Source organism: Oncorhynchus kisutch, linkage group LG17 (assembly GCF_002021735.2).
Source record: "Oncorhynchus kisutch isolate 150728-3 linkage group LG17, Okis_V2, whole genome shotgun sequence".
NCBI lineage: Eukaryota > Metazoa > Chordata > Actinopteri > Salmoniformes > Salmonidae > Oncorhynchus > Oncorhynchus kisutch.
In genome coordinates this window covers 33217892-33245095 of record NC_034190.2, presented here as the reverse complement: position 1 = coordinate 33245095, position 27204 = coordinate 33217892, and the positions used below count along the sequence as shown (strand labels likewise).

The 27204-nt window shown below is 44.0% G+C and overlaps 2 protein-coding genes across 3 annotated transcripts; both read left to right on the top strand.

The window, feature by feature from the left end:
- The first annotated feature begins 1016 nt into the window (after positions 1-1016).
- On the top strand, positions 1017-3502 carry LOC109908454 (zinc finger protein 771-like). 2 transcript variants are annotated; one of them, XM_020507095.2, is made up of 2 exons: positions 1017-1477; positions 1666-3502. In XM_020507095.2, exons 1-2 carry the CDS (start codon positions 1159-1161, stop codon positions 2562-2564), a joined length of 1218 nt encoding a protein of 405 aa, XP_020362684.1. In that variant the 5' UTR covers positions 1017-1158; the 3' UTR covers positions 2565-3502. The 2 variants fall into 2 exon arrangements, with proteins under 2 accessions (XP_020362684.1, XP_020362683.1); XM_020507094.2 differs by having other exon boundaries at positions 1021-1498.
- Positions 3503-13197: 9695 nt separating this feature from the next.
- LOC109906920 (ATPase family AAA domain-containing protein 2) lies at positions 13198-25818 on the top strand. The gene is made up of 27 exons (XM_031793267.1): positions 13198-13247; positions 13416-13465; positions 13686-13785; positions 14088-14160; positions 14812-14890; positions 14989-15114; positions 15456-15573; positions 15874-15891; positions 16032-16124; positions 17153-17261; positions 17427-17542; positions 17823-17997; positions 18247-18335; positions 18457-18616; positions 18784-18874; positions 19080-19394; positions 19615-19732; positions 19854-20040; positions 20257-20442; positions 21033-21168; positions 21282-21478; positions 22052-22211; positions 22953-23075; positions 23420-23560; positions 25126-25253; positions 25431-25559; positions 25731-25818. The coding sequence occupies exons 1-27, from the start codon at positions 13198-13200 to the stop codon at positions 25761-25763; spliced, it is 3300 nt and encodes a 1099-aa protein (XP_031649127.1). The 3' UTR covers positions 25764-25818.
- Positions 25819-27204: the final 1386 nt, after the last annotated feature.

The window sequence follows — 27204 nt, the reverse complement described above, 5'->3', positions numbered from 1 at the left end:
GTCCAATCAATTTTGTAACCACTCCCTCTTCAAATTATGGCTAATTGGAAGAGATGTTCAAAAGAGGACATTGTATTATATCTTTGTACTCCCTGACGAAGGCCATGCAGCCGAAATGCGTCTATTGAACTTTCTTTCTATTGAACATGCCATACAAATAAAGGCATTTTAATTAATTATATGAAGAGTGCCTTGGTCCTCCTTTCTTTTTGATGACCAATTTACCCCTTTTACCAAAGAGCACCTTCTGTCTACCAAAATGTACTATTGTAACCTTAGTAGCGCTTCCCTTCCTCCTCTTGCAACATGTAAAGTGTTGGTCCCATGTTTCGTGAGCTGAAATACAATATCCCTGAAATTTTCCATACGCACAAAAAGCCTATTTCTCTGAAATGTTGTGCACAAATTTGTTTACAACCCTGTTTGTGAGCATTTCTCCTTTGCATCCACCTGACAAGTGTGGCATATCAAGAAGCTGATTAAACAGTGTGATCATTACACAGGTGTACCTTGTGCTGGGTACAATAAAGGGGCACTCTAAAATGTGCAGTTTTGTCACACAGCATAATGCCACAGATGTCTCAAGTTTTGAGGGAGCATGCAATTGGCATGCAGACTGCAGGATTGTCCATCAGAGCTGTTGCCAGAGAATTAAATGTTAATTTCTGTACCATAAGCCGCCTCCAATGTCATTTGTGAGAATTTGTCAGTACATCCAACCGGCCTCATCACTGCTGACCATGTAACCACGCCAACTCAGGACCTCCACATCCGGCTTCTTCACCTGCAGGATCGTCTGAGACCAGCCACCCTGGCTGCTGATGAAACTGAGGAGTATTTCTGTCTGTAATAAAGAAAGCCCTTTTGTGGGGGAAAACTCATTCTGTTTGGCCTGGGAGGGCATAGGCCCACCCATGTCTGTGACCCTGCCCAGTCATGTGAAATCCATAGATTAGGGCCTAATGATTTTTTTTTCTTCAATTGACTGATTTTCGTATATGAACTGTAACTCAGTAAAATCGTTGAAATTGTTGTGTTTATATTTTTATTCAGTAGAAATTATTGCTTTTTGCGCCATATGTAGTTATCTGTAGTAAAACTGCATCCACCCGGGGGCGCTAATTTGTGTTTCTGGGTTTGCCATACCCCCTCATTAGAATGGAAGAAGAAGACAACACGGATGTAGAACTGGGAGAGCGAGTTTCTTTTTTAACATTCCTTCCTCGTAGACGAATTGTAGACTACATAGGTGAATACAACCTGAGAGGAACAGGCTCTTTTAACAATAATAATACCACAAGTCTACTAACAATGTCTAAATTACAGTCTTTGAATTCGTTTCTTTCTGAGTGTTTGACTGCGGCGACAGTGGAGATTTTGGGGGCAGTTGAGAAAGTCGTAACTGAGTACCAGGATGAGATCTCACGATCTAAAGAGGAGAATGATCGTCTACGGAGACAACTTGGGATTACACCGGGTATAAAACTATGTACCATAGGTTTGTGTGTAGATCCCATTTACTCACTTAATATACTGTTTAGGCTATCAGCGATTATCATTTTATTATCTTTTTAGTTTAGCTTTCACCATGCATGATTATTTTGTTGATTTTGCAAAAATAATGTGTACTCAGGCATGTCTGCGCCTATCATTTCTTCCATCCAGACTCCCAGCAGCTCTCTTTCCCTGTCTCTGAAGAGGACTTTCCCCCTGAGCAAAAACACTGTGAGCAGGAGTGGTGCCCTAGTCTGGGACAAGAGGAACCAGGGCACATACTGATTAAAGAGGAACTGAGGACCAGCCAGGAGGAAGAGCAGTTTCAAGGGCCGGAGGGTAATACCATAGAGTTTATATTTAGTTCTCCCTGTGTGAAAAGTGAATGGGATCAGGAAGCCATCAGCAACTGCTCAGCTGTAATTAGTGACCAAGTAAACAGTCCACCATTGGATCCCGAACCAACATTGGGGGAATACTGTTCTAAACCCAGTACCATGTCTAAAAAATCTCACTGCTGCTGTGACTGCGGCAAAGTATTTGCTCTAAAAGCTGACCTTCAGAGGCATGTGACTCTCGCCAGGGAAAGACCCATTGAATGCCCCTACAACTCCACCAGTAAACTGAAGGCCCATGTCCCACTCTGTCATGGTGGGAACCCTTGCCTTGTTTGTGGCAAGACCTTTAAAAACAGAGCACATCTATCCCAGCACATGAGGATTCATACACGGGAGAGGCCATTTAGCTGTGGTGACTGTGGGAAATGCTTCTATAGCGAGGGGCTGCTGAATGTGCATATACAGACTCATAAAGGAGAGAAAGCATTTAGCTGTGGATACTGCGGGAAAAGCTTCTATCAGAAGGGGAACCTAACCCAACATGTACGTACTCACACAGGAGAGAGACCATTTAGCTGTGGTAGCTGCGGAAAGAAATTCAGTCGAAAAACACATCTGAACAGGCATATACTGACTCACACAGGTAAAAAACAGCATGGCTGTTCCGTGTGCGGAAGAAGATTCACTGGGAATGCTTACCTGCTGAAACATGTGGATAAAGTCCACAAATGACAAAAACAGAACCAAAACAGAATGGCGAAAGACAGTGAGGACACGGACATCTCACGTCAGAAGATGGGACTAAAAATGCAGGATGTGGTCAAAACTCGAAAGGAAAGCAACACCACACTGGATCATTCATGCTGTTGGTTCCAAATGAATATATATAGACTGTTTAAACATTAGCCTGTTAACAATTAGATTGTTTTGGAACGTCTGAGCCACGGTGAAGAGAAAATGATCAGACTGATGTTAATACAGAAATCCTTTTCTGGAAAGTTATCGTTGAATTTGAGTGTTTCTCTATCCAATTTGACCTGATGGTCTATTCTGCCCTAATGCTGCTCATCCATGATATTGCAGCAACCTTAAAGTTGAAATCCGTTGTGGCGCAACTTCCACGTCCGTTTGTGATATAACAACAAAGATGTTGCTTCGAAAAAACAGTTTTATGTTTTTCTATGACATCATTGCACGTGTGATAGAACAGCAGAGTATGTACAGTGGGGCAAAAAAGCATTTAGTCAGCCACCAACTGTGCATGTTCTCCCACTTAAAAAGATGAGAGGCCTGTAATGTTCATCATAGGTACACTTCAACTATGACAGACAAAATGGGAAAAAAAATCCAGAAAATCACATTGTAGGATTTTTAATGAATTTAATTAGCAAATTATGGTGGAAAATAAGTATTTGGTCAATAACAAAAGTTTATCTCAATACTTATATATCCTTTGTTGGCAATGACAGAGGTCAAACCTTTTCTGGAAGTCTTCACTTTTTTGCCCCACTGTACTACTTATTTTATTATTATTATTCTTAAAAAAACAAAAAAAACAAAAGAAAATGATAACAAATGTGCCTGGGGTGATCAATGGTGCTGTTTTTTGAGGATTTCAGCTTTAACCCAACATCAGCTTTAACCCAAAATCTGTTCATATACACCCCCAGGAAAATGACACCTTTAAAATAAACATTTATAATAATCTGACAAGCGAGCACTTAGATATGATAATTCATAGAATGTTTGGGATGTATAGTACTGCTTTTGTGAAAATTCTATAGCAATATAGAGTGGGAAAGCGGCTGATATTTAATAGACACTGCAGTAAATAAAACATCTGTCTAGGACCAGAGTTTACGCAGACCGGTGCGCCATAGCCAATCAGAGCTATAGTAAGCCTATATGCAAATATGTCGTTTGCCACACGGGCCTGCCATCCTTAACTTTGAACTGGACCTCAAAATACACCTGAATGGCTTTCTGCAAACATGTAAATACCACGGGAGTCCTCTTCCATTTGGGAACTTCACAGTCCTATTGATAAAACAACCATGAAAAGGTAGGCTGTCTCTCCCTCAGTTGCCGATGCACATCAACAACAACAAAATCAACATCTAATGCTATTGTTAGCGAGATAAGCTAAAATCTAACGAGGACACCTTAGATAAACCCTGTCAAACCTGTTAAGCTAGTTGGCCATCAAAATTCCACTGAAACGATGGGGAATAGTAGCCTGCTCGTCCTTCTGCAGCTTGCCTGTCAATGCACGCTTGTTCCAAACCGGGTTTTGACATCTGAATGGGAATTTGCCCGTCTGCCCGCCCATTTGATCGACGCTAAATACGTCATTTGGTTGACAACTAGGAGATATGCTAACTGTGGAAAAGTTCAAGTTCAGCTCAGCTAGCTAGCAAAGCAATTTCAAATGTTTTGAATAACACCTGCATCTCTAGCTGTAGCCACTGAAAAACAATGAGGGGGAAAAAGTCAGTCACTCACCCACTCCTACAATGACAAGACATCCTCCCAGCAGCTAGCTGGTTAACATTAGCCTCTGTGTTTTTAGCTTGCTAAATAAATTGCTAGCTACATAAATGCACTGAAAAAAAATATAAATATAAATGCAACATGCAACAATTTCAAAGATTTGACTGAGTTACAGTTAATATAATGAAATCAGTCAATTGAAATAAATATATTAGGTCCTAATCTATGGATTTCACAACTGGGAATACTGATATGCGTCCGTTGGTCACAGATACCTTTTAAAAAAACAAGTAGGGGTGTGGATCAGAAAACCAGTCAGTATCTGGTGTGACCACCATTTGCCTCATGCAGCTCTTAGCATTGAGTTGATCATGCAGTTGATTGTGGCCTTTTGAAATGTTGTCCCACTCCTCTTCAATGGCAGTGCGAAGTTTCTGGATATTGGCAGGAACTGGAACACAGTGTTGTGCACGTCGATCCAGAGCATCACAAACATGATCAATGGGTGACATGTGTGCTGAGTATGCAGGCCATGGAAGAACTGGGAGGTTTTCAGCTTCCAGGAAATGTGTACAGATCCTTGCGACATGGGGCAGTGCATTATCATGGTAAAACATGAGGTGATGGCGGCCTTGGGCCTCAGGATCTTGTCACGGTATCTCTGCATTAAAATTGCCATCGATAAAATTGGATTTGTTGTCCGTAGCTAATGCCTATCCCTGCCCATACCATAACTCCGCCACCATGGGGCACTCTGTTCACAATGTTGACATCAGCAAACCACTCACCAACACGACGCCATACACGCTGCTTGCCATCTGCCCGGTACAGTTGAAACCGGGATTCATCTGTGAAAAGCAAACTTCTCCAGCTTGCCAGTGGCCATCAAAGGTGAGAATTTGCCAACTGACATTGGTTACGTCACCAAACTGCTGTCAGGTCCAGACTGATGAGGACTACCAGCACGCAGATGAGTTTCCCTGCAAACCCACAGTTTCCCCAGCTGTCCAGGTGGCTGCTCTCAGATGATCCCGCAGGTGAAGAAGCCGGATGTGGAGGTCCTTTGCTGGTGTGGTTACATGTGGTCTGTGGTTGTGAGGCCGTTGGACATAATGCCAAATTCTCTAAAACGACGGAGGAGACTTATGGTAGAGAAATTAACATTAAATTCTCTGGCAACAGCTCTGGTGGACATTCCTGAAGTCAGCATGCCAATTGCATGCTCCCTCAACTTGAGACATCTGTGTTATTGTGTTGTGGACTTTTATTGTCCCTAGCACAAGGTGCACCTGTGTAATGATCATGCTGTTTAATCAGATTCTTGATATGCAACACCTGTCAGGTGGATGGATCATTTTGGCAAAGGAGAAATGTCCGCTAACAGTGATGTAAACATTTGAGAAAAATAATGTGGAACATAAAAATAAAAAAAATTCAGCTAATAAAAAATGGGACCCACACGTTACATGTTGCGTTTATATTTTTGTTCAGTATAGATACGCTAGCCCTAGGGTGTCAAACTGAATCGGCAACAGGGCCAAATGTATGTATTTTTAAACTTTTTTAAAATTACAAAACAAATGTGCAACCGAGACCCAAATGGGCAATTTTTTAAAGAATAAATATGGCCCTTTATAATGCCAATTTATGTACATAGGAGGCTGCTGTATATAGCATTTGAACATATTTAAATAAAATATGAAATAATATTTGTCCAGCCTTTGTTGTTATGCTTGTAGATGTGCATGATATGCTGTGACCCTATTTAAAAAAATTATATAAAAAAAGTATTTCACTCCAAATAACAAAAACGTATCTATAGGTAAATGCAACTTAAATGCAACGTTGCTGTAGGGTACACTCAAAATGTAAGTTATTGTAGTTGAGTAGCCAGCCTAGGCCATTGCTTTAATGTTGCTGTAATAGGCCTACATCTTTCTCCTTTGTGTGGTGTTTTGTTGCAGGTGACATTTTTGTTGAGCTTTAAAAACCGAAGCCAGACTGCGACATTTTAGTAACCTTCCCTCAGCTGTGCGCTGTAAACTGGATACACGACAGCAGCACAATTGGAGTTGAATTCACCGGATGGGAGCAGTGATGCCAATTTAGCAATTTTGTTGCTAGATTTAGCAACTTTTCAGACTACCCTGGCAACTTTTTCAAACAGCACCTAGCAACAAATTTAGCTACCTTTAAAAATTTATTTTGAACTTTTTAGCAACTTTTGAAAAGTGACTCAAACTCTAAAATGCATGCATTTCCCCTCTAAATGACACACAAACATTTTCCCTGTAAATGACACAAACTTTTTTCTGTCACACACTGTCACAACACACGTGCCTGGCTGCAAAGTGCATTGTGAGTGACGTCAGCAGCAGGCCAGCAGAAATTTCAGCAAATTGCAAATCACTGTTGGCTGACTGCAGCAGCAGTAGCACGGGTTCGACGAGCCAAACCCAATGAATATACACTGCTCAAAAAAATAAAGGGAACACTAAAATAACACATCCTAGATCTGAATGAATGAAATATTATTATTAAATACTTTTTTCTTTACATAGTTGAATGTGCTGACAACAAAATCACACAAATTATCAATGGAAATTAAATTTATCAACTCATGGAGGTCTGGATTTGGAGTCACACTCAAAATTAAAGTGGAAAACCACACTACAGGCTGATCCAACTTTGATGTAATGTCCTTAAAACAAGTCAAAATGAGGCTCAGTAATGTGTGTGGCCTCCACGTGCCTGTATGACCTCCCTACAACGCCTGGACATGCTCCTGATGAGGTGGCGGATGGTCTCCTGAGGGATCTCCTCCCAGACCTGGACTAAAGCATCTGCCAACTCCTGGACAGTCTGTGGTGCAATGTGGTGTTGGTGGATGGAGCGAGACATGATGTCTCAGATGTGCTCAATTGGATTCAGGTCTGGGGAACGGGCGGGCCAGTCCATAGCATCAATGCCTTCCTCTTGCAGGAACTGCTGACACACTCCAGCCACATGAGGTCTAGCATTTTCGTGCATTAGGAGGAACCCAGGGCCAACCGCACCAGCATATGGTCTCACAAGGGGCCTGGGGATCTCATCTCGGTACCTAATGGCAGTCAGGCTACCTCTGGAAAGCACATGGAGGGCTGTGCGGCCCCCCAAAGAAATGCCACCCCACACCATGACTGACACACCGCCAAACCGGTCATGCTGGAGGATGTTGCAGGCAGCAGAACGTTCTCCATGGCGTCTCCAGACTGTCACGTCTGTCACGTGCTCAGTGTGAACCTGCTTTCATCTGTGAAGAGCACAGTGCACCAGTGGCGAATTTGCCAATCTTGGTGTTCTCTGGCAAATGCCAAACGTCCTGCACGGTGTTGGGCTGTAAGCACAACCCCCACCTGTGGATGTCGGGCCCTCATACCACCCTCATGGAGTCTGTTTCTGACCGTTTGAGCAGACACATGCACATTTGTGGCATGCTGGAGGTCATTTTGTAGGGCTCTGGCAGTACTCTTCCTGCTCCTCCTTGCACAAAGGCGGAGGTAGCGGTCCTGCTGCTGGGTTGTTGCCATTCTACGGCCTCCTCCATGTCTCCTGATGTACTGGCCTGTCTCCTGGTAGCGCCTCCATGCTCTGGACACTACGCTGACAGACACAGCAAACCTTCTTGCCACAGCTCGCATTGATGTGCCATCCTGGATGAGCTGCACTACCTGAGCCACTTTTGTGGGTTGTAGACTCAGTCTCATGCTACCACTAGAGTGAAAGCACCGCCAGCATTCAAAAGTGACCAAAACATCAGCCAGGAAGCATAGGAACTGAGAAGTGGTCTATGGTCACCACCTGCAGAACCACTCCTTTATTGGGGGTGACTTGCTAATTGCCTATAATTTCCACCTGTTGTCTATTCCATTTGTACAACAGCATGTGAAATGTATTGTCAATCAGTGTTGCTTCCTAAGTGGACAGTTTGATTTCACAGAAGTGTGATTGACTTGGAGTTACATTGTGTTGTTTAAGTGTTCCCTTTATTTTTTTGAGCAGTGTAGTTGGTAACGAATGATTGATTCTGAACAGAATTTACAACATCAATCAACAAGTGTCAATCAAAATTGTACAGCCAGAAGTACAGAAAAGAGTGGGAGTCGACATGAACAAATGTCAAATCATATTTTTTGCAGAGATGGCCAGTCAATCTGAGTAACGTTATTGTGTATTCTACGTAATGACGCAGTTTTACGTTATCACGCAATGACATCACAACGTCATTTAGCAACAAATCAACCTGCCTCTAGCAATTTACCTTGAAAATTATTTGGCAACACTGGATGGGAGCACATCAGGCTGTAATTTCATAGAGTAGATGACTGAACTGTTGACTAATTTATACTTGCTTGTGTGTTCTATTTGGCCCGCAGGCCTTGTTTTACACATGTGCGCTAGCCTATTAGCCCCATTGTGACTGATTTGGGATTATTGCCCTTGCTAGTTTGATTGTATTGTCATTCCCAGCCTTAGTTACAGTTGTCCATTTTTGTTCAAAATATGGAGTAATTGAAACTGAAACAGTGCATCCCAAATGGGTGGAGGCAGTAAACAATCTACCATGCCAGCTGTGATTTACAACCTGCTAGCAATATTTTTTTTTAGACTACCAAGAAATGTAGTGGTGTATTATGTAAATCATGCATTGAACTGTATCCATCTATTCTGCCAACAATGCCTTACTGTACGTCACGTCATGGAATTGTCAAATATAAGCCAATTTTTAAACCTCAATAAAGTTGGTTTTGAAGCATAAACTGGGATTTTTATATTTTTGACTGATATGAGTGTCTGTTTGTTTCATATCTGCAAAGTATTTAAAACCCTGTCACTTCCACTTTCAGGGGCAAAGGAATGTTGCCGCGTGTGGATACTAACGTTTAGCTATGCAGTGAAATAATTTAATCATTAAACGATGGTGCATATATTTTGTAAATGCGTTGGAGATAATTATGGTTTAAGAGTGATGACTTGATAGAAATAATAGGTTTTATATTATGATGAATATTATTCTTCTGGTTGAAATACTGACTGCAATTATGTTATGGTTTGGATACTGGCTCTGAAGTTATGTGCTGGGGATAATTACATTTATGACATATTATTATGTTTATAATATACAATATGATATGAATATGATCATGTGAATTCCTTATTCAATTATTTGAAATATGCTAATACAAATGTTTATTTGTTTTAGCAGATACAGGTCATGTAGTGTATGTGGACACCTGCTCGTCGAACATTTCATTCCAAAATGATGGGCATTAATATGGAGTAGGTCCCCCCTTTGCTGCTATAACAGCCTTGACTCTTCTGGGAAGGCTTTCCACTAGATGTTGGAACATTGCTGCGGGGACTTGCTTCCATTCAGCCACAAGCATTGGTGAGGTCGGGCACTGATGTTAGGCGATTAGGCCTGGTTTGCAGTCGGCGTTCCAATTCATCCCAAAGGTGTTCAATGGGGTTGAGGTAAGGACTCTGTGCAGTCCATTCATTTCTGTATGGACCACACTTTTTGCATGGCGGCATTGTCATGCTGGAACAGGAAAGGGCCTTCCCCAAACTGTTGCCACAAAGTTGGAAGCACAGACTCGTCTTGAATGTTATTGAATGCTGTAGATGGTGAAGCGTGATTCATCACTCCGGAGAACTTGTTTCCACTGCTCCAGAGTCCAATGGCGGCGAGCTTAACACCACTCCAGCCGACGCTTGGCATTGCGCATGGTGATCTTAGGCTTGTATGCGTCTGCTCGGCCATGGAAACCCATTTCATGAAGCTCCCTATGATCGGTATAGTCCTGACGTTGCTTCCTGAGGCCGTTGGAACTCTGTACTGAGTGTTGCAACCAAGGACAGACAATTTTTACCTGCTTCAGTGCTTGGCGGTCTCGTTCTGTGAGCTTGTGTGGCCTACCACTTCATGGCTGACCCGTTGTTGCTCCTAGACGTTCCCACTTCACAATAGCAGCAATTAGAGTTGACCGGAGCAGCTCTAGCAGGGCAGAAATTTGACGAACTGACTTGTTGGAAAAGTGGCATCTTATGACGATGCCACGTTGAAAGTCACTGAGCTCTTCAGTAAGGCCATTCTACTGCCAATGTTTTGTCTATGGAGATTGCATGCCTGTGTGCTCAATTTTAGCAATGGTTGTGGCTGAAATAGCCGAATCCACTAATTTGAAGGGGTATCCAGATACTTTTGCATATATGGTTTATATCAATAAGGAAACAAGGCAACAGTAAATATGTCGTTCCCTACCAATGATGCAGCCCCCCCACCCCCTTGGACCAATTGAGATTGTGTGTGACTAATACATTTCAGTTAATTATCTACCCCCATTGTAGCCTTGTGCGAACCATCCTGATCTCACGAGCTTACATGTACATTCTGTATCGCTACACATAACAGAATGTAAGCTCGCTAGATCAGGATTGTACCAAGATTGACCAGATCCTGTCATTTCAAATAGGAACAAATGAGCCATAGTGGGCGGAAAAATCCAAGAGATTGGCAGAGCCAAGCACGAGCTAGCAAGATTCTATTGGCGCATTCTAGCAGGCACTTGCATATTTTCGTTGGGGAATGCTTACTCTGTGAAGTGCGCTTGTGCAATAACTTAATTCGCATTTGCACCTTTATAAACTTTTGCAAAGGGTAAAGTCTACAGAACTTAGTCCACTCTGTTTGTAACAGATGGTAGTTTTGGGAACAGACGCCTCACAAGTCCTCAACTGGCAGCTTCATTAAATAGTACCCACAAAACACCACTCTCAACAGTGAAGAGGTGACTCCGGGATGCTGGACTTCTAGGCAGAGAGAAATGAGAAAAAGCCTTATCTCAGACTGGCCAATAAATAGAAAAGATTAAGATGGGCAAAAGAACACAGACACTGGACAGAGGAACTGTGCCTAGAAGGCCAGCATCCTGGAGTCGCCTCTTTACTGTTGAGTTGAGACTGGTGTTTTGCTGGTACTATTTAATAAAGCTGCCAGTTGAGGACTTGTGAGGTGTCTGTTTCTTAAACTAGACACTAATGTACTTGTCTTCTTGCACAGTTGTGCACCGGGGCCTCCCATCCCTCTTTCTATTCTGGTTAGGGCCAGTTTGCGCTGTTCTGTGAAGGGAGTAGTACACAGAGTTGTACGAGATCTTCAGTTTCTCGCATGGAACAGCCTTCATTTCTCAGAACAAGAATAGACTGACGAGTTTCAGAAGAAAGGTCTTTGTTTCTGGCCATTTTGAGCCTGTAATCGAACCCACAAATGTTGATGCTACAGATACTCAACTAGTCTAAGAAGGCCAGTTTTATTGCTTCTTTAATAAGGACAACAGTGTTCAGCTGTGCTAACATAATTGCAAAAGGGTTTTCTAATGATCAATTAACCTTTTAAAATTATAAACTTGGATTAGCTAACACAGCGTGCCGTTGCAACACAGGAGTGATGGTTGCTGATAATGGGCCTCTGTACGCCTATGTAGATATTCCATTAAAAAACCGGCCGTTTCCAGCTACAATAATCATTTACAGTGTAGACATTAACGTTAATGTGCTTTTCTTTAAAAACAAGGACATTTCTAAGTGACCCCAAACTTTTGAAAGGTAGTGTATGTATGTAGGCAATGTCCTTGTCTATAACTGTTCCGTACTTTGTCATGTTTTTGTACGTTTTATGTGGACCCCAGGAATAATAGCTGCTGCATGTGCCGTAGCTAATGGAGATTCATAATAAACTAATCTTTCCGCCCCGGGAGATGTAAAACGAACGCTGCCAGCATACGATCTGTGACGTAGGTGGCGACAGAATTCGGTCTTTTGAATTTATACAGAAGTACTTTTGACAGCTCAGGTTTGCTAGGACCTTGTTCACAATTCGCAATTATATCGAGATAGACCGATGCATACCATTGTTAACATTGCACTTGTGAATAATTGACCGTAGTATTAGCTATTCAACTCCATAAATGCGCACTTAATTCAACACAATGGTGATTATAGGTAGAATTTCGGACGCAGACCAATCAACAAACCAAAAGTCTTCACAACCAGACGCCGATTTTCAATCCCCGCAGAATTTACCGAGGAAGTCCGCACGCTTGACTAAGGTGAGTTGAACAATTATAGTGTCCTCATTTGAAAACTGTCAGTCACCTCAGCTCTTCGCAAAATCTGCAAATGTCACCGATAAAAAAAATATATATATAAATGTTGTACATTTCTAAACTTTGTCTTAACAAACTACTACTATTTTTTTTAAATTTGAGTTCTGCTGTTCTCTTTCTCAGGGATATGTTGATGAGAAGGAACGGCATATTATCTCCTTGGAAGAGCTAAATGAACAAACACCAGAGAATGGGAGACCTGTCAGAAAGATAACAAGGCAAGTACGCACGAGTTAAATATTAGGGATGTATACTGAACGAAAATATAAACACATCATGTAAAGTGTTGGTCCCATGTTTCAAGAGCTGAAATAAAAGATCTGACATTTTCCATATGTACAAAAAGCTTATTTCTCTCAAATTTGTTGCTCAAATTTGTTGCGTCATACCCAAGGCTCGAGGGTCTGAATAGTTATGTAAATGTGATATTCAAGTTTTATTTATATACATTTGCAAAAACAATTAACCTGTTTCTGCTCTTTCATTATGGGGCATTGTGTGTAGATTGATGAGGAAAATGTCTTATTTAATCCATTTTAGAATAAGGCTGTAATTTAAGAAAATTTGGAAAAAGTCAAGGGGTCTGAAATACTTGCGAATGCACTGCATAAACATTTTGGCATGTGGTAGGCTAATGTTTCTGTCCCTAAGCCAGGTATAAAGTCAAGATGCGTCATTGTCTGCAGTCTTACAGTATTCTGGGTCCCAGTCTGTTTAGGTAACTTTCCACTCCCTGTAGGCCTACTCCATGTCATTGATGGGGTTGAATGTTAGCTAAACAGACTGGTACCCAGGCTACTGTAAGACTGATTTTGATAATATTTGAAGTATTCTTCTGACATTTTAAGGTAATTTTTTTTCAATGTTATTTTTGATTCCTTCCCAGGAAATCACCCAGGTTTCAGGTCAATGGGGCCAGTGAAGATGACCAAACTGGTGAGTTTAAAGCATTTTTGACATTATGATGCAAACACAATCTAGGTCTTTCCTAGAACACAAATATTCACCTATTTAGACATGCCATAAAAACACACAGCAATAAAAATAAAAAGAGGATGTCCCACAATTGACTCAAAAGAATCATTCACATTCACACTCATTCACCTACACGGAATTGTGAATAAGTTATGAATTGTGTTTTGAATACCTGTTCCAGAGGGGTCCCCTAGACCCGGAGGATCCCAGGGGGTTTTGAGACGCAGCACCAGAACCACCAGGGACCAACAGTCCATGATCTACGACTGCCTCATCACTGAGTAAGGAGCATCACCACAAAATCCTGATTCCCCCCCCCCCGTGTGTCCTTGCTCCCTAGTCTCTTGTTTACTTCCCCGGTAGAGTGTGTAACATGGTGGGTAGTCTTAATACAGGGACTATTTGGGTTATTACAGATGTCAGACGTGGGTTATTATAGGCATATTACAAATTCCTCTGCTTTTCCCCCCAAAATAAGTACACAATTAATGCTTATTGCATTGGGACCCAAAACCTCCACGAAGTCATGCTAAAGAAGGATACCATCAGAAGTTTTTATTTTGTCGCTTGTTTTTCTCCGTAGCACTGCTGAGGCGGTCCTCCACAAGATTGATGACATGAAGATGTGCCGCCACTTGAAAAACTCAAAACAATCAGTGAGGCCTTTTCCATCTTGTGAAATATAATTTTGTCATTCAGCCACCCACAAAGGCAGGGATGACATACTGTACAGAGTGTATAATTTGCAAACAATAAGAAACCATTCATTGATATTGAAGACTCACACTAACTCTACCCAAACACAAGGGCTTGTTGCCCTGTAGAAATGTTTACATAGTAACTGGTTCACTTTTTCCAGGTTCTGTATCTTCTGCTACCGCACACAATCTCTTATCAGGCCATTGTAAGGGTGTTGCACCCATCTGTGGTCCACCACCCTCTCGCTCTCCCTCTCTGCCCTCAGCAGTCCTCTGTGCTGTGGTTTTGGGGAAAGTAATCACACTATTGTGATGTTGTTGCCTCATTCACCAGCAGATGACTTATAAAGGGTTTATCAGTGGCCACCATATTTGAAGAAACCAGTGTAGTAATACATTTAATTAGAATTTCACACAGTTATCCCTGGTTTATAGCCTTGAGATATGAGAAATGAGACTAATGCATGGAAATGACCAATGATCCCTTTTGAGATTTGAAGTCTCACTGAAATATGTACCATTGTGTCATACCGGTCATTGAAAAAGGACATGGCTATACCATACCAGTTGTTTCTATGAAGTTTATAGATTTCTTTTGTTAAATCGCAGATTATGTATTCTAAAGCCCAGCGAAAGAAGACTACCGACTCTCCAACAGTAAAAACTGTTTCCAAACAAGAAACTGAAGGTATGTTTATATTGTAGTTTAGGGGAAAGCTACAGTATGTTTGACCATAACGCTCTAAACAGGAGTTCATTAACTTTTGGTCCAACACCTATTTCCAGAGTACTCTGATGACGGTGGAGACGATGAGGACGACGATGATGAGGACGATGAAAACGACAATAATGGCAAGCGCTATGAACCTCGACAGAAAAAAGCGGTGGTTCGTTACCATGCGCCACTGGATGGTTGGTCCTTTTCACATTTGAATCCCGTAAAAAGCACATCCCAACGTTTTACTCTTCACTGAACTAGAGCCTTCTGAGAAATGTTCTCTGTAAATTAGCATAGTTCCACCAATTCGGTGCCTTTTGAGAAGTGTAACTTAGTTCAAATAAAAAATAAAAATAAAAGGATTTCATCACATTTTAACGTTGTTTAACGTCAACCTTCATCAGAGCATATCTCCACAAACAATATTCTGATCTAGAAAGCAAAACTGAGCCTAGATCAACACTCCCACTGAAGTGCTTGACTATGGGCAGGGAGATCAGTGTTTATCATGTTACTCTCACTGTTTCATCTGTAGAATCCAGGAATCAGCCGCCCATGTTTTTCGACCGTCAGGCGACTTCCACTAGAGGGAGCTACCGCATCAGTGCCTCAGTGCCCAGGAGTGCCTATACTACCAGCCGAAGGAGTGGCAGGTCTGCACTGTTGCTCACCCTCCCACAGTACTCTACTTCACTGGCACTTTACCAATAGTCTTAGTCCATATGTATATTACATTGGTTTTATTGTGTTATTTTTTTAGGATCAAAATCTGTTTTAACCAAAATATATTGTAGGGTCCAATAAGGCTGTGTTTCATGTGTTGGGTATCTGTAAATGGTTCTGGTTTGTTGTCTAAGGGCTGCTCTTGTAGGACGTTGTGAATATAGATTACTTTTCAATATGAGGTTTTAATGTTTTTCATATCTTTTCTTGTTTCACTGTTTCACCAACAGGATTGGGTCCATAGGCAGGTGAGTCTTTGGCACAATTTAAACAACTTTGGTCTCACATTTGCTATTGGGGACTGACAGCTTGCGAAGAGAGGAGCACCATAAAGTAGCGAAGAAGTTTGTCCTTTCTCTGTCTCCTTACGGTTTGGTTTGACCCACAGGAAAAGGTATGCTTGGCACACGCAGGAAGCCAGCTCCTCTGATGAGGATGACTCCTCTGATGAGGAAGACGCAGAGCAAGAAGCCAAGAACAGGTCAGTTAACATGTCATCAGTTTGATACACTTTAACAGTTTTACTTGTCCCTACAATGTCCGCTAGAAATTGGTACTACAGCCTCCCGGGTGGCGCAGTGGTTAAGGGCGCTGTACTGCAGCGCCAGCTGTGCCATCAGAGACTCTGGGTTCGCGCCCAGGCTCTGTCGTAACCGGCCGCGACCGGGAGGTCCGTGGGGCGACGCACAATTGGCCTAGCATCGTCCGGGTTAGGGAGGGCTTGGCCGGTAGGGATGTCATTGTCTCATCGCGCACCAGCGACTCATGTGGCGGGCCGGGTGCAGTGCACGCTAACCAAGGTTTCCAGGTGCACGGTGTTTCCTCCGACACATTGGTGCGGCTGGCTTCCGGGTTGGATGCGCGCTGTGTTAAGAAGCAGTGCGGCTTGGTTGGGTTGTGTATCGGAGGACGCATGACTTTCAACCTTCGTCTCTGCCAAGCCCGTACGGGAGTTGTAGCGATGAGACAAGATAGTAGCTACTAAAAACAATTGGATACCACGAAATTGGGGAGAAAAAGGGGTAAAAAAAGAAGACTAAACAATGTTTTGTTACATATTGCATCATTTTTTATACTGATCATCTGTTATTTGACATCACATATTATCTTGGACACGATTCAATCATATTTAAAGGATAATGAACATGCTAGAAGAAAAGGGCCTGCTGAGCAGACCAATGATTCCCCACTCTTTAATGTTTTTTGAACTGTGTCTATGACAACATGAGTGGTGGTCGTCGATGATGTAATAATTGACGAAGGTTCCAGCTTGGTTGTTCTAGTAATATCTCCTTGGTGAGGTTCATTGGGAGCCAGACCTTTTAGAGTGAACACATGATCTTACTCATGAGTTTCTCCTATATGAGACTAACACAAGAAACAATATTAATATCTGGATTTTTAAACAAAATCTCAGTCTAATATTTTACACCAGCGGAATCCGGTGTGGTTTTGAGCATTTGCTCAGAATAAGCTTGCCAAAACCGCACATTTTGGGATCCCTCTCAGGTGTCTGCCTCTGAATTTGCGCAAAGAGGACATTTTGGGAATCCATAAGGACAGAATGAAGATGGGTGCGAGCCTGGCGGATGTCGACCCCATGGTGATTGACCAGTCGGTACGTTCTAACATTACACTCAGCTGAATTGAAATGTGAAATGATTTTTAAGCCATTTTTAAATGTATTTTTTCATCTCAAAGTTGGTTTGCCTACATGCTATGGTCTTTAAATTATCTTCCTGCTTCTTCTGTGTAATGTACCAACCCTCTCTCTTACCTCAAGGTGCGCTTTGACAGCGTTGGCGGTCTGACAAGCCACATCTCCGCCCTGAAAGAGATGGTAGTCTTCCCTCTGCTCTACCCAGAGGTGTTTGAGAAATTCAAGATCCAGCCCCCAAGGTGAGCACTTGTTTTAGGGTTGAAAAGCTAACATACTTTATTGGGTAACTAGCAGTTGATTTACATGATCTTGGATAGCTTACAATAATGACATGGGAAATAGCTTATGACTCGATGAGGAACTTACTTGTGGGTGAGCAACTTGAATGGATCCTGTCAATGGATTTAAGCCCCACCCCCAACCCTAATCACAGCCTTATCCACTAATTTAATTGGCTCTTGGATCAGTTGTGTCCTTTGTAAGGATCTGTTCTAAGACAATCCCTGTTGTCTATTGCAGGGGCTGCCTGTTCTATGGTCCCCCGGGTACGGGGAAGACCCTGGTAGCCAGAGCGCTGGCCAACGAGTGCAGCCAGGGGGACAGGAAGGTGGCCTTCTTCATGAGGAAGGGGGCCGACTGCTTGAGCAAGTGGGTGGGCGAGTCGGAACGCCAGCTCAGGCTGCTCTTTGACCAAGTACAGTACATTTCCTCATACAACACACTGGAGATCATTCATACCATTATCACTGGTGCGTTCAGTTTTTGTGAGACCATTGAGTCTAGTATTTGCCTATCTATCAGAATTTCCTGCTCAAGTCACTATTGGTCTCTTGTAAATCTGCAAAGTGAAATGCGAGGGTGGCAGGCTGGCTGATTTAGGGTAATGCCTATTATATAGGGATGTACTTGCACTGACCGCAAGACTCATTATTTGTACCCACAGGCCTACCAGATGCGGCCAGCCATTATCTTCTTTGATGAAATCGATGGGCTGGCTCCGGTTCGCTCCAGTCGCCAAGACCAGATACACAGGTGAGACATTTCAGCCACTCTTCATTTCACACCAGTGAAGTAACTGCTTACAGAGACTTACCCTTGATTGCACCTGCATGCCAAACATTGTGTACTCCCCCCTTGTGGTCCCTTCCCACAGTTCCATCGTGTCCACCCTGCTGGCCCTGATGGATGGCCTGGATAGCCGAGGAGAGGTGGTGGTGATTGGAGCCACCAACCGACTGGACTCCATCGACCCCGCCCTTAGACGCCCCGGACGCTTCGACAGGGAGTTCCTCTTTGGCCTCCCTGATCGTGAGGTAAGACTGATCCCCTGTGTGTGTGTGTGGGGGGATCCTCACTTGAGTTGATATGTGTGCATGTGTAACTCCAATGTTTATCCGACTCTTCCACTGAAATCGGAGACCTACGTGCAGTTACGTTTCATTTGGGTGCTTTACCTTTTAATTTCTTTCTCCAACTCCAGTCCCGGAAAGATATCCTAAAGATTCACACCAGACAGTGGAATCCTACACCGTCCGATCCTTTCCTGGAGGAGTTGGCTGATAAATGTGTTGGTAGGTGCCTAATGTATTCCAAATCGACTCTAGCATTGGGGAAGTCGAGATTTCACAATAATTGTGAGAAAAGGACTATGTAGTTTTGCTGTCTCATAATATTCAGACAGATCGCCACAATTCATCTATCGATTTAACACCGTTCCACAGTCAATCTGATACATGCCATGTATTAACCACAACATCTTCCCACTCTGTACTCCAGGCTACTGCGGCGCCGACATCAAGGCGGTGTGCGCCGAGGCGGCCCTCTGCGCGCTACGCCGCCGTTACCCCCAGATCTACGGCACGTCCCAGAAGCTCCTGCTGGATGTGGGCTCCATCAACATCAACAGCAGGGACTTTGTGGCCGCCATGAGGAAGATGGTGCCAGCCTCCCAGAGGGCCGTGTCGTCCCCTGCCAAGGCCCTTACCCCCGTGGTCACGCCCCTGCTGGGCCCCGAACTCGCCAACGTGCTGGACGCACTGCAGAAGGTCTTCCCCCACGCCGAGCAGGGCCTCAAGAGGAAGAGGGACACAGGTGGGCCCCGGTTCAGTTTGGTCTGGAAACACAGTCACGGCCGTTGATATCTGGTCCCAGATTTATTTTGTGCTGTCTTGCCGATTCCTATGGTCATTGTCATGCCAATGTTGGCTATACAGCACAAACAGATGTGGGATCAGGCTAGGTCACTGTTAGAGTGGATCGTTGGTTAAGTTCAGTTGATGCAACTTCTTAATCAACTTTCTCCTTTGATCAGATCTGACAGCTAGCATTCTGGAGGATGACCTGATGTACAGTGGGGATGAGGGCCCCTCATCCAATAATTCCATCACCAAACAGACCACCACCAAAGGGAGCTTCCTCCATTTTGCCAGGTAAGGCAACCTATAAGCTACCTATAAGACGTAGGTTAAATAAACCCACTATTCTCGTTGTTTCCGTTCATAATCACATCCCGGAGTCTCCATTCACTTCACCTCTCGTCTCCTGTTCCAGGAGTGCGACCTGCCACCCCACCACCTACCGGCCCAGGCTGCTGCTGGCCGGGCGTCCCGGGGCGGGTCAGAGCTCCCACCTGGCCCCCGCCGTGCTCCACGCCCTGGAGAAGTTCACCGTCTACACCCTGGACATGGCCGTGCTGTTTGGAGTCAGCTGCACCTCCCCCGAGGAGGCCTGTGCTCAGGTACTGGCTGAACCGAATGTAGTCTTGTAGAAGTGAAGTGTTAACATGCTCCTCTCATTTGTGGTGGAGAGAACTATAGCCCGAAAGTTGACTTCAATGTAGAAAGGCTAACTCCATCAAGCACATAATTACCAAGTCAAGTGCAGTTTGCATCCCGACCTAAGTGCTAGGTTGGTGAGTGATAGTGTCGGTGACCTCTCGCCCTGCCTTCCCCAGGTGTTCTGCGAGGCCAAGCGGACCTCCCCCAGCATCCTGTACATCCCCCACATCCAGCAGTGGTGGGACACGGTGGGCCTGACCCTCAAGGTCACATTCCTCAGCCTGCTGCAGGACATCCCCTCCTTCTCCCCCATCATGCTGCTTGCCACCAGCAACGTGGCTCACCACGACTTGGCTGACGAGGTAGGTCTTACCTGGGCCTCCACCTCCATATACAGTGGGGCAAACCACCTGGGATGTATCGTTTCATTGCGCTTGACTTGTAATCACATTACAACTTGTCAATGAACGCCGTTAGGAATTAAGCTCATCGCTGATACAGTTAGGCTACTTTAAAAAGTGTGTGCAAGACTGGGGTAAAACCAGGACCAGTTTATAACAATCAGCCCAAAGCGAGATGGAAGCTGTGTAAAATGGAGCTAGGCAGCAAGCTGCTTATTCGAAGATGTAACAAACTAACCCGAAATTACAATACACAGTGCATGTTATAGAAAATATACCGAAAATGTGTTACAGGATATCTATGGCACACAAAAACATAACGTCTTAAAACAAACACGCTTAGCCTATGCCGCTCAAATTGCTCATCCATATATTTACAGTGGGGCAAAAAGTATTTAGTCAGCCACCAATTGTGCAAGCTGTCCCACTTAAAAATATGAGAGAGGCCTGTAATTTATCATTTTAATTTTTACGTTCAGTTAATACTCTTTGTAGAGGTGAAGGCCCTAAATGGTCACTGAGGTAACTATTCCACAATTTGTCTCTCGCAGATCCAGACTCTGTTCCGTTTGGAGTACGGAGAAGTGCACTCTATCAAAACTCCCACCCAGCAGGAGAGAAGGAAGTTCTTTGAGAATCTCATCCTTAGCCAGGCTGCCAGGGCACCTGCTTCCAAGAAGAAAGCCTGTAAGTACAAGACGCGTATACCTTTTGATAATCACTTGGTATAATTGCTGTTTGTGTCCCATCTCCATTTGAACCAACCTTCTCCTTTACCCGCTCTGCTTCCCCCACGTCAGTGATGCATGCCATGGAGGTGCTCCCCCTTGCCCCTCCTCCTCCCCCCAGGCAGATGAGTGAGAGGGAGCGTCTGCGTCTGGAGGAGCAGGAGGAGGACACACTCAGGGAGCTGAGGCTGTTCCTGCGCAATGTCACCGAGCGCCTCTCCCAGGACAAGCGCTTCAAGGCCTTCACTAAGCCTGTGGATGTCGAAGAGGTAGGGAGAAAACACCGAAAAAGAGAGAGGAACAAGGAAGGAAGATGTGGTGTTGTCGTCGGGTGCCGTCTTTTGGATGGGACGTTAAATTGGTGTCCTGACTCTCTGTGGTCACTAAAGATTCCATGGTACTTGTTGTAAGAGTAGTGGTGTAACCCCGGAGCCCGGGAAAAATTCTCAATCTGGCCCTCAAACCATCATGGCCACCTAATAATCCCCAGCTTCCAATTGGCTCATTCACTCCCCCCCTCCCTTTGTAACTATTCCCCAGGTTGTGGCTTTAAATGAGAATATGTTCTCTGTGAAAACTGGTAAAATAAATAATTACAAATAGTCAAGATTACTTTTACTCTAATGTAAGCTGAGTGTTGAATGACCCAAACTTAACTACTTAACTAGCGAGTCTGAATACAAGTACATACAGTCTAAGTGAGCTGTGGTTCCTTGGGCTGCACTGTTATCACCTCAGATCTGTAGCCTCTCTCCGTTACAGACGCTCTCATCCAAAACAACCTATCAGAGTGGTATTGTGTCCCCCCATCTTATCAATGGCTTGTGTTCTTCTCTCGCCAGGTTCCTGACTATATTAAGGTGATCAGGCATCCCATGGACCTCTCCACTGTGCTGTCCAAAGTCGACCTCCACAAGTACGTGACCGTCAGGGAGTTTGTCAACGACGTGGACCTGATCTGGAAGAACGCCCTGGAGTACAACCCTGACAGCGACCCATCTGGTATACCTACAATCATCTCCATCTCATTCAACTGAATGCTGCTATTAAATGATAACTGAAATGTAATTCTAGCCTGGTTCCAGATCTGTTTTCCGCTGTCTTGCCAATGACCATAGGCGTTGGCAAGACATCACAAACAGATCTGGGACCAAGCTTATCTTACTCCATTGAGTATGCTACATTTATTTTTGTTAGTCATCTCCCTTCTCATTGTTCCACTGCAGTTAGTCAGCCCCTCGGATGACAAGGCCCCCTACCTTTGTTCTCTCTCTCTCTCTCTCTCTCTCTCTCTCTCTCTCTCTCTCTCTCTCTCTCTCTCTCTCTCTCTCTCTCTCTCTCTCTCTCTCTCTCTCTCTCTCTCTCTCTCTCTCTCTCTCTCTCTCTCTCTCTCTCTCTCTCTCTCTCTCTCTCTCTCTCTCTCTCTCTCTCTCTCTCTCTCTCTCTCTCTCTCTCTCTCTCTCTCTCTCTCTCTCTCTCTCTCTCTCTCTCTCTCTCTCTCTCTCTCTCTCTCTCTCTCTCTCTCTCTCTCTCTCTCTCTCTCTCTCTCTCTCTCTCTCTCTCTCTCTCTCTCTCTCTCTCTCTCTCTCTCTCTCTCTCTCTCTCTCTCTCTCTCTCTCTCTCTCTCTCTCTCTCTCTCTCTCTCTCTCTCTCTCTCTCTCTCTCTCTCTCTCTCTCTCTCTCTCTCTCTCTCTCTTTCTCTCTTTTTTGTCTTTTTTTATTATTATTTTTTTGTGTTTCCAGATCGTCAGATTCGTCACCGAGCTTGTGCCCTGAAGGACACGACCCACGCTATCATCCGTGACGAACTGGACGAGGACTTTAACAGGATCTGTGAGCAGATCAGAGAGTCACGCAACAAGAGAGGTAATAACGTTGCCATATTGCTGGAATTTAAAAGCTACGGTAGTGACGTGCAGGTAACATCTGTAGATGCATCTATCAGTAACATTTCAACTAACTATCTCCTAACCCTTATTCTAAACCCAACCGTAGCCTGAGCAAGCAGTTGCTTTATCAACAGATGGTTTGTTGATGGTATTCAAATAAAGTGTGACCAACCACTCTCCAGACGAGTTCAGCTAGTTGTCGTGTCTGGTGTCAGCTTCTTGAACTATTTGTCCAATGATGAGATGAACCCTCTCTTATTTTCCCTGAAACGTCTTAGCTTTCACTGGCAAAGCGAATAACATGTGAATGTCTGCCAACAGGGTGCACGTCATCAAAGTTCGCCCCCTCTTACTACCAGACCTTGCCCAGAGAGGAAGGGTTCGCAGAGTCCAAGAGGCCAGGCGGTAACACTGGCAAAGACGCCAGCACCCCGTTCACTGCCAACACCCCACGGCCCGCACGTAAGTCTCACCACTCTACTTCGTAACTGTTTATTGGTAGGTCATTTGTTGCAGAGGAAATTACATGCCTTCAGAAAGTCTTCATACTGGTAGACACTGGGCAACCATCAAGGTTTTTTTTACTGCTTGATTTACAATACGTAAGCAGTTATTATCAGTAGTAGTGTTTCAAAATGTAAGGGCAGAAAACTAATACCAGCCAGATGTGTTGCGAGGGATAGGAAGTGGACGTACCAACGATCAGGACAGGAACAGAAGGAGGAAGAGGAGGAGTCTTTCCAGTTGAGTGGACCAGTCAGAAGTCCAGACCAAACAGTTAAAAAAAACAAAAAACACCATGATATGGAAGTGCAGAAATTGAGAGCCAGGGAGGAGAGGAAGATGATATTCATGGTTACAGAGAAGTCTGTCTTTCTGCCTGTCCATTTCTCTATCATGTTAAATGACCTTCTCTATTTAACCTCTTTCCTAGCCCCGTGAGAAGAAACGGCCCAAAATCAAATGGACCTCCGGCATCATAAAGAAGAATTAAAAAGAAAAAAGAAAAGTCTTCCTTTTCTTCCAACAATGAGATCACAAACTCTGGGGAGGAAGAGGGGGATGAGAGGGATTGCATAGAGGAGGGTGAAGAGAAACAAGCTAAGCCTTTGGAGACTATTCTAGAGAACGGCTGTGGAGACTCCCCTATGGAGTGTACCTCGGAGAAGACCACTGCCGAGGATGTGGAAGAGGCCTGTGTTACAGAGCAGCCCACCACCCCCATCCCCAATGGAGACTGGCAACAGCAAGCTCAAGACCCCACAGAAGAATCACACAGGTCCAGTCTGGGGTATAAGCCGGTCCAGTGGTGGCAGTCAACGGGAGACCATCATCAGCCTGCCAGCCCTCCAGTGGAACATGACCCAAGTCCAGTTAACAGCACCCCTACAAAGGAGATAGATCAGGGGGAGAAACACCACGCAAAGACCAAAGAGCCTGACATTTTGGAGGAGGACTGGGACATAGGTCTGTATTAGGGTCCAGGACACGGGCAGCGAAGCAAGCTACTGCTTCTGGCCGACAGGAATCGTTCAGTCAGTCTCACTGACCTTTGGTCTCTGGGGCTCCTGCTGTTGGAGCTCTAACTCAGCACAACGCATCAGTTAAAGGGATATATCCACTTCTTGACTTATTTAAATACTCTTGTGAAAGTGAGTGCCTTTGGATGTACTGTAAATGTGATCGCCACAGCATGAGGGCGAGTGAACGCTTGCAGAAAGGTTGACTTTGTTGTAGATATCAAACAACATTAATAGTGCAAATGCTTATAATGGTCTTCTGTGCCTTAGTTTGCACGTTTTTCAAAGTAACACCTCTAAGGTCTAGAATAGGAAACCATGCCCCCACTTAATGCTTCAGATCCAATGTTCGAGTAGAAACCTAATTTGCATGTTAGGAGATGTGTATGTCAACACCAATTGCACATTGTGTTAGCAACAGCCTGTTCAGCCAGCAGGGGACTTCAGCTTCAGCCCCCCCCCCCCCCCCACACCATTCTGATTGCTTCCTGTGTTTCCCTCCAACAGAGAGGCGTGTGACCCGTGCCACTAGGACTCTGGTGCAGCAGCAACAGCAGTTGATTGACGTGGACAAGGCCCTGGAGATCCTGACCCAGAAGACCCCACAGCTGGTTGTGGACCACGACAAACTCAAGGTACTGTACCCTCCTGACCAGTCTTTTAGGTCAGGCCATGCTTCTTACAATGTACCAGAACTACAACCAGAACGTTGTAGATCAGAAATATGGGTCCCGAAAACAATCATGGTCACAGCCAAACGCTTAACCATTCATCCTATATTCATAGTGATTTGTGTAATATTTCTTGTCCAGGAATTGCTCAAAAGAGCTGTGTCCAAGACTGAGGGTTATGAGGTGCATCAGCTGGAGAAGCTCTATGCGTTGTTGTGTCAGAGCATCTACAGATACCGCAAGAACTTTGATAAGACGGAGCTCGTACAGGTATGTGGCTTACAACTTATGACTCTTTCACGTCACTTGTAGGAAATACAGTGCATTGAGTATGGAAACCAAAAAGTTTCCCTACATTGAAATGTGTGCTTAGTTAATTCATGTGCATGTGAGTCACTTGAATGACTTAATCTTTGTTAATTTTCCTTTCATTCATTTTAGGAAATGAAGGGAGACATTGACAACTTTTCCTAACTTCGCTTGATGTTTTGCTTATTTCCATATTGTAATAAAATATGATGCATTTAAAGATTCTCTTTTTTTTCTTTACCTATTACAATGGTCCTAATCATGCATTACATTGGTCTGAAATTCGTTTTTCCATAATTTACTGTATTTGAGGCATGGACGAGTCAGAATTGACTTGAATTGAGTCTTACAAGTCAGTGTGTGGGACCCACAGGACCAAAACAGCTGAGAAGTTTGGCCTCGCACTTCAATGCTCCTAGTATGCTGTTTACTTTCTGCATATATGTCATATCGCTGAGTCTGTCTTTAATCTACCAGCTGGTGCACAAAATCTAATATTAATGGTATCCAAACACACCAAGACAGTTGTGAAGAGGGCATGACAACGTCTATTCCCCACAGGAGACTGAAAAGATTTGCCATGGGTCCTCAGGTCCTCAAAAAGTTCTATAGCTGCACCACCGACCGCGTCCTGACTAGTTGCATCACTGCTTGGTATGGCTACTGCTCGGCCTTCGACCGCAAGGCACTACAGAGGGTAGTGCTTATGGCCCAGTACATTACTGGGGCCAAGCTTCCTGCCATCCAGGACCTCTATATCAGGCGGTGTCAAAGGAAGTCCCTAAAAATTGTCAGACTTCCTCCACCCTAGTCATAAACTGTTCTCTCTGCTACCGCACGGAAAACGGTACCGGAGAGCCAAGTCTAAGTCCAAAAGGCTTCTTACCAGCTTTTACCCCCAATCCATTAGACTGAACAGCTAACCAAATGGCTACCCAGACTATTTTCATTGACCCCAACCACCACCCAATTTACCCCTACCTACATGTAAATATTACCTCGACTAAACTGTTCCACCGCACGTTGACTGCATGCCCCCCCCTGTATATAGCCACATTGTCCCCCTGTATATACAGTTGAAGTCGGAAGTTTACATACACTTATGTTGGGGTCATTAAAACTCATTTTTCAACCACTCCACACATTTCTTTGTTAACAAACTATAGTTTTGGCAAGTCGGTTAGGACATCTACTTTGTGCATGACACAAGTCATTTTTCCAACAATTGTTTACAGAGAGATTATTTCACTTATAATTCACTGTATCACAATTCCAGTGGGTCAGAAGTTTGCATACATTAAGTTGACTGTGCCTTTAAACAGCTTGGACAATTCCAGAAAATTATGTTATGGCTTTAGAAGCTTCTGATAGGCTAATTGACATCATTTGAGTCAATTGGAGGTGTCCCTGTGGATGTATTTCTCAAGGCCTACCTTCAATCTCAGTGTTTCTTTGCTTGACATCATGGGAAAATCAAAAGAAATCAGCCAAAACCAGAAAAAAAAATGCTAGCCCTCCACAAGTCTGGTTCATCCTTGGGAGCAATTTCCAAACACCTGAAGGTACCATATTCACTTGTACAAACAGTAGTATGTAAGTATAAACA

Coding starts and splice junctions, on each gene's coding strand:
- LOC109906920 (XM_031793267.1), top strand. CDS start 13,198: ATGCGTCATTGTCTGCAGTCTTACAGTATTCTGGGTCCCAGTCTGTTT. Junction 21,479..22,051: donor AGCCTGTGGATGTCGAAGAG/GTAGGGAGAAAA, acceptor TTCTCTCGCCAG/GTTCCTGACTATATTAAGGT. Junction 23,076..23,419: donor AGAGTCACGCAACAAGAGAG/GTAATAACGTTG, acceptor GTCTGCCAACAG/GGTGCACGTCATCAAAGTTC.
- LOC109908454 (XM_020507094.2), top strand. CDS start 1,159: ATGGAAGAAGAAGACAACACGGATGTAGAACTGGGAGAGCGAGTTTCT. Junction 1,499..1,665: donor TATAAAACTATGTACCATAG/GTTTGTGTGTAG, acceptor TCTTCCATCCAG/ACTCCCAGCAGCTCTCTTTC.